This window comes from Pongo pygmaeus, chromosome 4 (genome assembly GCF_028885625.2).
Source record: "Pongo pygmaeus isolate AG05252 chromosome 4, NHGRI_mPonPyg2-v2.0_pri, whole genome shotgun sequence".
Lineage (NCBI taxonomy): Eukaryota > Metazoa > Chordata > Mammalia > Primates > Hominidae > Pongo > Pongo pygmaeus.
The window spans coordinates 76,604,011-76,618,299 of record NC_072377.2 but is presented as its reverse complement, the minus strand read 5'-3'; the positions used below and the strand labels follow the sequence as shown (position 1 = coordinate 76,618,299).

The 14,289-nt window shown below is 38.2% G+C and overlaps 1 protein-coding gene across 2 annotated transcripts in view; it reads right to left on the bottom strand.

The window, feature by feature from the left end:
• FCHO2 (FCH and mu domain containing endocytic adaptor 2) overlaps window positions 1-14,289 on the bottom strand; it is a 127,301-nt gene that overhangs the window by 97,396 nt on the left and 15,616 nt on the right. For both annotated transcript variants that reach the window (XM_054488367.1, XM_063664894.1), the window contains exons 3-4: window positions 1,155-1,229; window positions 29-170 (exon numbers count right to left, since the gene is read on the bottom strand). In XM_054488367.1, the coding sequence (XP_054344342.1) occupies window positions 29-170; window positions 1,155-1,229 (217 nt within the window). The remainder of the gene's footprint in view (window positions 1-28; window positions 171-1,154; window positions 1,230-14,289) is intronic.

Here is a 14,289-nt window from a genome sequence, read left to right as displayed (position 1 = left end):
AATTCTTTAATAAGAAAAAAACTGATACCTTTTTATGAGATTTTACTTGTTCTTCTCCATACTTCTGAACTTCCTTTATTAATTCTTGTAATTTTCTAACAAGATCCAAGTGACAATTCGCTAATTTCTCTGTAGATGTTTTGAATACATCCCATACTGGTGCAAATGTTCTAAGAAAATAAAAAATACAGGAATAACTTATTAAAAGTAAAAAAGAAAATTAAGGTTCTAACAAGGAACCAATGGAAACAATAGTGGTATATACGGCAACTTTATTTAGGCAAAAGATGAAATTAAAATAATGAATAAAATGATTGACAGACTGACCTTGAATTTTTTTTTTATCATTGGTTATTTAAAATATTTTTGGACCTCAGGAATATAGAAATGGGTTAATTACATTATCACAAGTCTTAACCCTCTTAATTATATTAATTTCTGAGTTGATTTAGTTATTTATAATGTATCAGAAGCCTTTCTATCACTGTCTATTGTTAAAAATTAACTGTTATCAAACTTCAATTTACAACAAGTATTCCATTTGAAATGCTTCATCAAAAATAAAGTTTCTGTGAATTTAAACACGCAAAAGTCCAATTTTTAGATAATTATTCTTTCCATAATTGTTATGGCAATGAGCACAACTCATTTTAAATGTATTCTTTTCATTATTTTCATTTTTCAAGGAACACATTTTTAATACAAATTTTTAAAAGGAAGATTTAATGACAGTCTATAAAATCACAGGAGACATTTTTAATGCATCTTAATCATTTCAATAAAGTTTATCTTAAGTGAGTTTTTAAAGATCACTGTTAAACTACAACAGAATTTAAATAGGAACTTACAGACAACTAGAATAAATACATTGCATGTGCATAAGATAACATTTATAATCTCAAACACTATTGAATGACTAAGTAGTTTTTAAAAAGGGAAAAAATAAATTTCATTTACTTTTGACTGCATTGACTGATTCAGCAAGTTCAATTATATTTTCTATCAAGTGAAGAATATATTAATATTTACAGATAACTTTTAAAATAAGCATATATTTTACTATGTTTTTGAACTGTTAAGTCCTCAAAAGGAACCTAGAATCCTTAAGAACTTTGCCTAAATGAACATTGAAAAAGAGGAAGAAATTAACTCACCCAAGTTGTGAATAATTGCTTGCAGATTTTGCTAGTTTTGTCATTGACCTGGAGTATGCCTCCTCTATGGTAGCTCTGTTAAATCAAATATCCACATCATAATACCTCTTATTTAGTGACCAAAAACAGCAAAGTTATCAAAATACAATTAAAAATGCAAAACAAAAAGATACCTCAAAAATTACATGTTAAAAATAAGTACATATACATAGTCATGAATTTCTGGCCTATCTTTAACTGTCCTTTCTGGTATAGAACTAAAATAATTTATATCACACACACAAATTTTTTCTGAGACACAGTCTTGCTTTGTCACCCAGGCTGGAGTACAGTGGTATGATCATAGCTCACTGCTGCCTTGACCTCCTAGGCTTAAGCAATCCTCCCACATCAGCCTACTGAGTAGCTCGCACTACAAGCCTGCCCCACAACACCCAGCTAATTTTTGCATTTTTTTGTAGAGATGGGGCCTTGCTATGTTGCCCAGGCTGATCTGGAATTCCAGGGATCAAGCAATCCTCCCACCTCGGCCTCCCAAAGTGCTGAGATCATAGGCATGAGCCACCACGCTCAGCCATAGAAAAAATTTTAATGGGATCACAACTCTTTTTATCTTTAGTACCAATGCTTATCTGAACAGGAAATACATGAGTGCTACTTCTTGTATTCTCTCTTTCTCTGTAAGCTGATTCACTGTGATAAGTGTGTCATTTGTATTTAGTAGTTCTTTGTTGTACTTAGTTTTATTATTCTTCAACACTGTGATGCACATTTAATAGTACAAGAGATTAATGACAGTCATTTGCACAAAACTAAATATGAATCATCAAGTCTGAAATCCTGAACTTCATTCATGGCTTAATTTATTTTGTGATTAGATCTAAAATATTAGCAAATATTTAACACTAGAAAACTGTGTTTTATATAACTACTGTTTAGTAAATGAGATTTTATTCCATAAAAAACATCCACAGCCATTAAATATAGAATTCTAAAAGACACAAATTATCCTATAGACATGTAACCTATAAATACAGAATATACATTTTGTATGGCCTTCTTTTTTTGAGACGGAGTATGGCTCTGTCACCCAGGCTGGAGTACAGTGGTGCGATCTTGGCTCACTGCAACCTCCGCCTCCCGGATTCAAGCGATTCTCCTGCCTCAGCCTCCCGAGTAGCTGGGACTACAGGCACCCACCACCACGCCCAGCTAATTTTTGTATTTTTAGTAGAGACAGGATTTCACCATATTGGTCAGGCTGGTCTCAAACTCCTGACCTTGTGATCCACCCCACTCGGCCTCCCAAAGTGCTGGGATTACAGGCATGAGCCACAGCGCCCGGCATGTATGGCCTTCTTAACACTACAAAACTTACAGTTTTACGTTTCGCCTGGCTCTTCTCAATGTGTGCTACCCTTAATAGGGGAACATTCTACAACCACCATCATCCCTCCATTTACTTTGATTGGTCCAACTAACTTTCTGCTTCTAATGTCTAAATCCAGATCTTCACACTGCTCTTGCACTGACCCATCTGTTCAATATCTAACTGCCCCAAACATAATTAAGATATGTGAACCATCTCAAACTCAGAATATCTAATCTCCAAACTCTTCCCCAACCAAATTTGCACAAAAACCAGCTCTCTAACAAAAAGGAAATATTAACAGTAACTGCCTCTCGCTGATAATACTGTGACTCTTTCCTGCTCCTTTAAGCTCTTCTGTCATTTTAAAATACTATTACTACAAGAGTAATACTTTGTTCATCCAAAAAAGTTAATATTAGTATATCAATGGGTGAGTTTAACAGCAAGGTAAAGAAGTTCAATTTCCAGTACAGATTAAACATCCCTAATCAGCCAGGTACGGTGGCTCACGCCTGTAATCCCAGCACTTTGGGAGGCCAAGGCTGGCAGATCACCTGAGGTCAGGAGTTCAAGACCAGCCTGGCTAACATGGTGAAACCCCGTCTCTACTAAAAATACAAAAATTAGCTGGGCATGGTGGTGGGTGCCTGTAATCCCAGCTACTCGGGAGGCTGAGGGAGGAGAATTGCTTGAATCCGGGAGGCGGAGGCTGCAGTGAGCCAAGATCATGCCACCGCACTCCAGCCTGGGCAACAAGAGCGAAACTCTGTCTCAAATAAATAAATAAACAAACAAGCATCACTAATCAAAATATCAGAAATGCTCCAAAATCTATATATTTTTTGAGGACCAACATGATGCCAAAAGCAGAAAATTCCACACCTGACCTCATGACAGGTCATGGTCAAAATTCAGTCAAAACTTTGTTTCATGTAGAAAAATAGTTAAAATAGGCCGGGCGCGGTGGCTCACGCCTGTAATCCCAGCACCTTGGGAGGCCGAGGCAGGTGGATCACGAGGTCAGGAGATTGAGACCTTCCTGGCTAACATGGTGGAACCCCGTCTCTACTAAAAATACAAAAAAATTAGCTGGGCTTGGTGACACACGCCTGTAATCCCAGCTACTTGGGAGGCTGAGGAAGGAGAATGGCATGAAGCCGGGAGGCAGAGGTTGCAGTGGGCCGACATCGTGCCACTGCACTCCAGCTGGGCGACAGAGCGAGACTCCGTCTCAAAAAAAAAAAAAAGAAAAAAAGAAACAAAGAAAAAGAAAAATAGTTAAAATATTGCATAAAATTACCTTCAGGCTATGAGTATATGGTGTGTATAAAACATAAACAAATTTCAAGTTTAGACTTGGGTCTCACCCTCAAGATTTCTTGTTATGTATATGCAAATACTCCAAAATCTGAAAAAATTCTAATTCTAAAAGACTTCTGGTCCCAAGCATTTCAGATAAGGGATACTTACCCTGTAATAGTGAATAACATTATTGACACAAAAACTTTTCTCACTGAGGAAAATTTAGAAAACATGGTAAGTTGAGGGTGGGGGAAAGGTAACTGAAAAGCATTAGAAAACTTAAGGGGCAGTTAAGAATCAAGATCCAAGAGAAGGGCATCCAGACAAGTCAGTCAGGTATGTGAGGCAGCTTCTTCCTTGGGGGTATCCAGAAGAGGTCGCTGATCAGTTGAGAAGTGAAACAGAGCTTTTCTCAGCCTCACTGGGTAAGGGAGCCAAAAGTAAATGAGTTCAGGTCCACTAAAGGTAGAAAGCATAGAAAAATCCCATGCCCTTCAAGTAGAGACTCCAAAAGAATTTCAGTAGAGAACTGGTCATTTTAAGAAGTGGAGGAAAGCACACCAAATTTGCAAAAAAGAAAAAAAAAATGCAAATTACAGATCTAGAAAATACAACAACCAAAATTAATATCTCCTTGGATGGGGTTTAGCAGCTGATTAGATATACTATATTGAGATTTATACCATAAAAAGGAGATGAAAAAAATGGAAAATTAAAAAAATAGAGATCTAGTTAATTAAAAGATAGGTAAGAATAATTTATCCAACATTAAAGTTCAGAAAGACAAAAAAGAATGAAAAACAGAGAAGAGATGTAAAAGACAAAGCAAGAAAAGTCGGATAAATGAGTAAAGAGAAAGAATAAGTTAGAGAAAATATTTGAAGAAATAATAATGGGGAATTTTCCAAAACTGATAAGAGATATTAACCACAGATCCAAGCAGCCCAACAAACTTTAAGAGGATAAATTGTTTAAAAACAATTACATCTGGTTCTAGTCACATTATAGTAAAAACCGCTGAAAATTAAAAAGAGAAAGAACAAAATAAAGAAATCTTAAAAGCAACCAAACTCTTCCCACCACCAAATGTCACCTTCAAAGAACCAATAACTAGACTGATAGCTAACATCTCAACTATAGATAATGGAACGATCTTCAAAAAAAAATTAATTAAAAAAATCTACCAACTGGAATTCCACACCCAGCAAAAATATAAATGAAAGCAAATCCTTAATAAAATAACAGATCTAGGTGATTATCACCAATGGCCACTAACATCACGAAACAGTTCTATTTGGATAATATATGCCTCTGGTGGAAGTACACACCACCACCTAAGAAGTATTCTTTCCAAAATACTGAACAGAGGCGGGCGCGGTGGCTCATGTCTGTAATCCCAGCACTTTGGGAGGCCGAGGTGGGTGGATTACCTGAGGTCAGGAGTCTGAGATCAGCCTGGCCAACATGGTGAAACCCTGCCTCTATTAAAAATACAAAAATGAGATGGGCGTGGTGGCATGCACCTGCAATCCCAGCTACTCGGGGAGGCAGAGGAAGGAGAATCGCTTGAACCTGGGAGGTAGAGGTTGCAGTGAGTCAAGATCATGCCACTGTACTCCAGCCTGGGTGACAGAGTGAGACAGTCCAAAAAAAAAAAAGTACTGAAGAGAATTTGATCATGTTGCTAGATTTAAATGATAATTTTTAGGAAATTCAGGGATAAAGGAAGACATTTAATAAACTACACATATGCAATTAGCATATTCCAGGATATGGGGCCCTATTAGAACAAATACTCTGGTTTCTTCAACAACGAAAGGTAAGGCGGTGGGTGCCTATAGATTAAGAGACTCGAAAGGCATATCAACCAAGTGTAACATATAGAAATCAGGACAGGTGCAATAGCTCATGCCTGTAATCCCGACTCTTTGGGAGGCTGAGGCAGAAGGATTGCTTGAGCTCAGGTGTTTGAGACCAGCCTGGGCAACCTGGTGAATGCTCATCTCTACAAAAAAAAAATACAAAAATTAGCTGGGCATGGTGGTGCATCCCTATAGCCCCAGCTACTTGGGAGGCTGGGGTGGGAGGATCATTTGAGACCAGGAGGTCAAGGCTGCAGCCTGGATGACAGTGAGACCCTGTCTCAAAAATAATAATAATAATAATAATAAATTTTTGCAATAAACCTTAAAGTGTGGATAAAATTAAGACATTCATAGAAAAATATAACTTTTCAAACTCACAGAACTAAAAAATCTGAATGGTCCTATAATGATTAAAGAAATTAAATATGTAACGTAAAACCTTCCTACAAAGACAGTTTCAAGCCCAGATGGCTTTACCAGAAAATTCTATTAAGCACATAAGGAAAAAACAATAATCTTTCAAAAATTTTTCCAGAAAATACAGTAATAGGATATACTCCCCAATTCATTTTATGAAGCCAACAAACTTTGATACCAAAACCTAACAAGTACACTTAGAGAAAGAAAATGTTCAGGCCAATCTCACTCACAAGTATAGATGTAAAAATTGCACATAAAATAGCAGCAAATTGATCCACTAACACATAAAATGATCAACTACATCCCCACCAAATTGTGCTTAGACCAAGAATGGGAAGTTGATTTAACACACAAATTTCAATAATTCACATAAACGACAGGTTGTGAGGAGAGAAAAAGAAAAACATATCATCCCATTACTCACCAGAGAAATGCAAATTAAGGTCACAATGAGATAGATACTACTATTATCAAAAAAGCTAAAATTAAAAGATTGACAATACCAAGAGTTGATGAGAACATAAAGCAACTGGAACTCTCAAACAAGGATGGAAGGTGGTGTAAACTGATACAACCACCTTGGAAAATTCTTTGGTATCAGTCACTCGAGTTGAACATACGTATACCTTATGTATACGTATACCTTCCACTCCAGAGTATATACCCAATATAAATGTATATATACGCATACCAGGACAATTGTGCAAAACTATTCAAGGCAACATTACTTGGTAATAGTAAAAAAACCAAAAACAGCAAAAGATCTAGAAGAGCCAACAAAATACTGAAGGGGCAGAACAAAGTTGGAAGACTGATACTACCCAACTTCAAGACTTATTATGAAGCTACAATAAATCAGGTGGGGCACAGTGGCTCATGCTTGTAAAATTCCGGCACTTTGGGATGCAGAGGTGGGCAGATCATTTGAGCACAGGAGTTTGAGACCAGCCTATGCAACATGGTGAAAACTTGTCTGAATTAAAAAAAAAAAAAAAAAAAGTATTGTCACTTTGAAAGACACTGGGCATGGTGCCACATGTGTATAGTCCCAACTATTCAGTAGGCTGAGGCAGAAGAATTGATCTAGCCCAAGAGGTGGAGGCTGCACTGCACTCCAGCCTGGGAGACAGAATGAGACCCTGTGTCAAAAAAATAAATAAATAAAAATAAAAAAACAAAGCTAGGGGAGGGATAGCTTTAGGAGAAATACCTAATGTAGATATGTAGATGACAGGTTGATGGGTGCAACAAACCACCACAGCACATGTATACCTATGGAACAAACCTGCACATTCTGCACATGTATCCCGGAACTTAAAAGTATTAAAAAAAGGCTGGGCATGGTAGCTCACGCCTGTAATCCCAACACTTTGGGAGGCCAAGGCAGGTGGATCACGAGGTCAAGAGATCGAGACCATCCTGGCTAACACAATGAAACCCCGTCTCTACTAAAAATACAAAAATTAGCCAGGTGTGGTGGTGGGTGCCTGTAGTCCCAGCTACTTGGGAGGCTGAGGCAGGAGAATGGCACGAACCCGGGAAGCGGAGCTTGTGATGAGCAGATATCGCGCCACTGCACTCCAGCCTAGGTGACAGAGCGAGACTCTGTCTCAAAAAAAAAAGGAGCAAATGCAATACAATGGAACAAAGATAGTATTTTCAATAAACGGTACTGGAACAACTGGACACCTATATGCAAAAAAAAAAAAAAATGAATCCAGACACAGACCTTACACTCTTCACAAAAATTAACTCAAAATGTATTACAGACCTAAATGTAAAACATAAAACTACAAAACCCCTAGAAGATAACATAGGAGAAAACCTAGACAACATTGGGTATGGTGACGACTTTTTAGAACAGTATCTAAATGCATTCCAATATCTAAAGGCACTCCAATACACCAGACCTTGGCTATGGTGATAACTTTTTAGACACAATATCTAAAGGCATTCCAATACCTAAAGGTATTCCAAACGCAAAATCCATAAAATAAATAATGGATATGTTGGACTTTGTTAAAATTAAATACTTCTGTTCTTTGGAAGACAGTATCAAAAGAATGAGAAAACAAATCACAGACTGTGAGAAAATATTTGCAAATGACACACCTGATAAAAGACCATTATCCAAAATATATAAAGAACTCTTAAAACCTAATAAGGGGGCAGCTGGCAAGATGGCTGAATAGGAACAGCTCCAGTCTGCAGCTCCCAGCAAGATCAATGCAGAAGGCAGGTGATTTCAGCATTTCCAACTGAGGTACCCAGCTCATCTCACTGGGGCTGGTGAGACAGTGGGTGGAGCCCATGGAGAGCGAGCAGAAGCAGGATGGGGCATCACCTCATCCAGGAAGCACAAGGGGTCAGGGAACTCTCTCCCCTAGCCAAGGGAAGTCGTGAGGGACTGTGCTGTGAGGAATGGTGCATGCCAGCCCAGATACTATGCTTTTCCCACAGTCTTCGCAACCTGCAGACCAGGAGATTCCCTCGGGTGCCTACACCACCAGGGCCCTGTGTTTCAAGCACAAAGGACCACAACTCCTCACCAGCAAGAGAACAAAACTGGATGGAGAATGAGTTTGACAAACTGACAGAAGTAGGCTTCAGAAGGTGGATAATAACAAACTCCCCTAAGCTAAAGGAGCATGTTCTAACCCAATGCAAGGAAGCTAAGTACCTTGAAAAAAGGTTAGACGAATTGCTAACTAGAATAACCAGTTTAGAGAAGAACATAGATGACCTGATGGAGATGAAAAACACAGCACGAGAACTTTGTGAAGCATACACAAGTATCAATAGCCAAATCGATCAAGTGGATGAAAGTATATCATAGACTGAAGATTAACTTAATGAAATAAAGCATGAAGACAATTAGAGAAAAAAGAATAAAAAAGAATGAACAAAGCCTCCAAGAAATATGGGACTATGTGAAAACACGAAATCTTACATTTGATTGGTGTACCTGAAAATGATGGGGAGAATGGAACCAAGTTGGAAAACACTCTTCAGGATATCATCCAGGAGAACTTCCCCAACCTAGCAAGACAGGCCAACATTCAAATTCAGGAAATACAGAGAACACCACAAAGATACTCCTCGAGAAGAGCAACCCCAAGACACATAATTGTCAGATTCACCAAGGTTGAAATGAAGGAAAAAATGTTAAGGGCAGCCAGAGAGAAAGGTCGGGTTACCCACAAAGGGAAGCCCATCAGACTAACACCGGATATCTCTGCAGAAATCCTACAAGCCAGAAGAGAGTGGGGGCCAATTTTCAACATTCTTAAAAAGAAGACTTTTCAACCCAGAATTTCATGTCCAGCCAAACTAAGCTTCATAAACAAAGGAGAAATAAAATCCTTTACAGACAAGCAAATGCTGAGAGATTTCATCACCACAAGGCCAGCCTTACAAGAGCTCCTGAAGGAAACACTAAACATGGAAAGAAACAACTGACACCAGCAACTGCAAAAACATACCAAATTGTAAAGACCATCGACATTATGAAGAAACTATACCAACTAACGGGCAAAATAACCAGTTAGCAAATGACAGGAGCAAATTCACACATAACAATATTAACCTTAAATGTAAACAGGCTAAATGCCCCAATTAAAAGACAAAGATTCGCAAATTGGATGAAGAGTCAAGACTCACTGGTGTGCTGTATTCAGGAGACCCATCTCACGTGCAAAGACACACATAGGCACAAAATAAAGGGATGGAGGAATATTTACCAAGCAAATGGAAAGAAAAAAAAAAGCAGGGGTTGCAATCCCAGTCTTTGATAAAACAGACTTTAAATCAAGAAAGATCAAAAGAGAAAAAGGCCATTACAGTAAAGGTATCAATGCATCAAGATGAGCTAACTATCCTAAATATATATGCACCTAATACAGGAGCACCCAGATTCATAAAGCAAGTTCTTTGAGACCTACAAAGAGAATTAGACTCTCACACAACAATAGTGGGAGACTTTAACACCCCACTGTCAATATTAGACAGGTCAACGAGACAGAAAATTAACAAAAATATTCAGGAATTGAACTCAGCTCTGGACCAAGTAGACCTAACAGACATCTACAGAACCCTCCCCCCCAAAATCAACAGAATATACATTCTTCTCAGCACCACATCACACTTATTCTAAAACTGACCACATAATTGGAAGTAAAACACTCCTCAGCAAATGCAAAAGAACGGAAATCATAACAAACAGTCTCTCAGACCACAGTGCAATCAAATTGAACTCAGGATTAAGAAACTCACTCAAAACTGCACAACTACATGGAAACTGAACAACCTGCTCCTGAATGACTACTGGGTAAATAACGAAATTAAGGCAGAAATAAGTAAGTTCTTTGAAACCAATGAGAACAAAGACACAACATACCAGAATCTCTGGGACACAGCTGAAACAGTGTTTAGAGGGAAATTTATAGCACTAAATGCCCACAAGAGAAAGCAGGAAAGATCTAAAATTGACACCCTAACATCACAATTAAAAGAACTAGAGAAGCAAGAGCAAACAAATTCAAAAGCTAGCAGAAGACAAGAAATAACTAAGAGCAGAACTGAAGGAGATAGAGACACGAAAAACCCTTCAAAAAAATCAATGAATCCAGGAGCTGGTTTTTTGAAAAGATCAACAAAATAGACTGCTAGCCAGAATATCAAACAAGAAAAGAGAGAAGAATCAAATAGACACAATAAAAAATGATAAAGGGGATATCACCACTGACTCAACAGAATTACAAACTACCATCAGAGAATATTAGAAACACCTTTATGCAAATAAACTAGAAAATCTATTAGAAATGGATAAATTCCTGGACACATCCACCCTCCCAAGTCTAAACCAGGAAGAAGTAGAATCCCTGGACAGATCAATAACAAGCTCTGAAATTGAGGCAGTAATTAATAGCCTACCAACCAAAAAAAGCTCAGCACCAGATGGATTCACAGCCAAATTCTACCAGAGGTACAAAGAGGAGCTGGTACCATTCATTCTAAAACTATTCCAAACAATAGAAAAAGGACTCCTCCTTAACTCATTTTATGAGGCCAGCATCATCCTCATACCAAAGCCTGGCAGAGACACACACACAAAAAAGAAAATTTCAGGCCAATATCCCTGATGAACATCAATGCAAAAATCCTCAATAAAATACTGGCAAACCAAATCCAGCAACACATCAAAAAGCTTATCCACCACGATCAACTCAGCTTCATCCCTGGGATGCAAGGCTGGTCCAACATACACAAATCAATAAATGTAATCCATCACATAAACAGAATCAATGACAAAAACCATATGATTATCTCAATACATGCAGAAAAGGCCTTCAACAAAATTCAGCACCACTTCATGCAAAAAACGCTCAATAAACCAGGTATTGGTGGAACGTATCTCAAAACAATAAGAGATATTTATGACAAACCCATAGCCAATATCATACTGAATGGGCAAAAACTGGAAGCATTCCCTTTGAAATCCATCACAAAACAAGGATGCCCTCTCTCACCACTCTTATTCAACATAGTATTGGAAGTTCTGGCCAGGGCAATCAGGAAAGAGAAAAAAATAAAGGGTATTCAAATAGGAAAAGGGGATGTCAAATTGTCTCTGTTTGCAGATGACATGATTGTATATTTAGAAAACCCCATCGTCTCAGCCCAAAATCTCCTAAAGCTGGTAAGCAACTTCAGTAAATTCTCAGGATACAAAATCAATGTGCAAAAATCACAAGCATTCCTATACACCAATAAGAGACAAACAGAGAGCTAAATCATGAGTGAATTCCCATTCACAATTGCCACAAAGAGAATAAAATACCTAGGAATACAACTTACAAGAGATGGGAAGAACCTCTTCAAGGAGAACTACAAACCACTGCTAAAGGAAATAACAGAGGACACAAACAAATGGAAAAACATTCCATGCTCATGGATAGGAAGAATCATATCGTGAAAATGGCCATACTGCCCAAAGTAATTTATAGATTCAATGTTACCCTCATCAAGCAATCACTGACTTTCTTCACAGAATTAGAAAAAAACTACTTTGAATTTCATATGGAACCAAAAAAGAGCCCGTATAGCCAAGACAATCCTAGGCAAAAAGAACAAAGCTGGAGGCATCACTTCAAACTATACTACAATGCTTCAGTAACCAAAACAGCATGGTACTGGTACCAAAACAGATATATAGACCAATGGAACAGAAGAGAGGCCTCAGAAATAACACCACAAATCTACAACCATCTGATCTTTGACAAACCTGACAAAAACAAGCAATGAGAAAGATTCCCTATTTAATAAATGGTGTTGGGAAAACTGGCTAGCCACATGCAGAAAACTGAAACTGGACCCCCTCCTTACACCTTATACAAAAAATTAACTCAAGATGGGCTAAACACTTAAACGTAAGACCTAAAACCATAAAAACCCTAGAAGAAAACCTAAGCAATTCCATTCAGGACATGGGCATAGGCAAAGACTTCATGACTAAAACACCACAAGCAATGGCAACAAAAGCCAGAATTAACAAATGGGATCTAATTAAACTAAGGAGCTTCTGCACAGCAAAAGAAACTATCATCAGAGTGAACAGGCAACCTACAGAATGGGAGAAAATTTTTACAATCTATCCATCTGACAGAGGGCTAATATCCAGAATCTACAAAGAACTTAAATTAACAAGAAAAAAACAACCCCATCAAAAAGTGGGCAAAGTATATGAACAGACACTTCTCAAAAGAAGACATTTATGCAGCCAAGAAACATATGAAAAAAAGCTCATCATCACTGGTCATTAGAGCAATGCAAACAAATCAAAACCACAATGAGATACCATCTCATGACAGTTAGAATGTCCATCATTAAAAAGTCAGGAAACAACAGATGCTGGAGAGAATGTGGAGAAATAGGAATGCTTTTACACTGTTGGTGGGAGTGTAAATTAGTTCAACCATTGTGGAAGACAGTGTGGCAATTCCTCAAGGATCTAGAACCAGAAATATCATTTGACCCAGCAATCCCATTACTGGCTATATACCCAAAGGATTATAAATCATTCTACTATAAAGACACATGCACACATGTTTATTGCAGCACTGTTCACAATAGCAAAGACTTGGAACCAACCCAAATGCACATCAATGATAGACCGGATAAAGAAAATGTGGCACATATACACCATGGAATACTATGCAGCCATAAAAAAGCATGAGTTCATGTCCTTTGCAGGGACATGGTTGAAGCTGGAAGTATCATTCTCAGCAATCTAACACAAGAACAGAAAACCAAACACCACATGTTCTCACTCATTAGTGGGAGTTGAACAATGAGAACACACGGACACACGGAGGGGAACATCACACACCAGGGCCTGTTTGGGGGTTGGGGGCTGGGGGGCTGGGGGAGGGATAGCATTAGGAGAAACACCTAATGTGGATGACAGGTTGATGGGTGCAGCAAACCACCATGGCACAACGTATACCTATGTAACAACCCTGCACATTCACACATATATCCCAGGGCTTAAAGTATAATAAAAAAATTTAAAAAAAAAATAGTGAGAACACAAACAACCACATTAAAAACAAAAATGGGCCAAAGACCTTAACAGATACCTCACTAAAGAAGATACACAGCTGGCAAATAAGCACATGAAAAGACGGAGGACAGGTGTGCTGGTTCCCTCCTGTAATCGTAGTGCTTTGGGAGACTGTGGTGGGAGGACTGCTTGAGACCAGGAGTTCAAGCCCAGCCTGGGCAACATGCTGAGACCCCATCTTGACAACAACAAAAAAGCCAGGTGCAGTGGCTCACACCTATAATCTCAGCACTTTGCAAGGCTGGGCAAGGAGGATCACTTGAGGTCAGGAGTTCGAGACTAGCCTGGGAAACATAGCAAGACCTTGCCTCTACAAAAAAAAATTAAAAGCAAAGATGCTCCACATCATATGTTATCAGCAAAATGCTAATTAAAACAATGATAACATACCACTATACACTTACTGGAACAGCCAAAATCTAGAATACTGACCACACCAAATGCTGGCAAGGATGTGGGGCAATATGAACTCTAATTCATTGCTAGTTAAAATGCAAAATGGTATTGTCACTTTGGAAGATGAGTTTCTTACAAAATTAAACATATTCTTTCCAT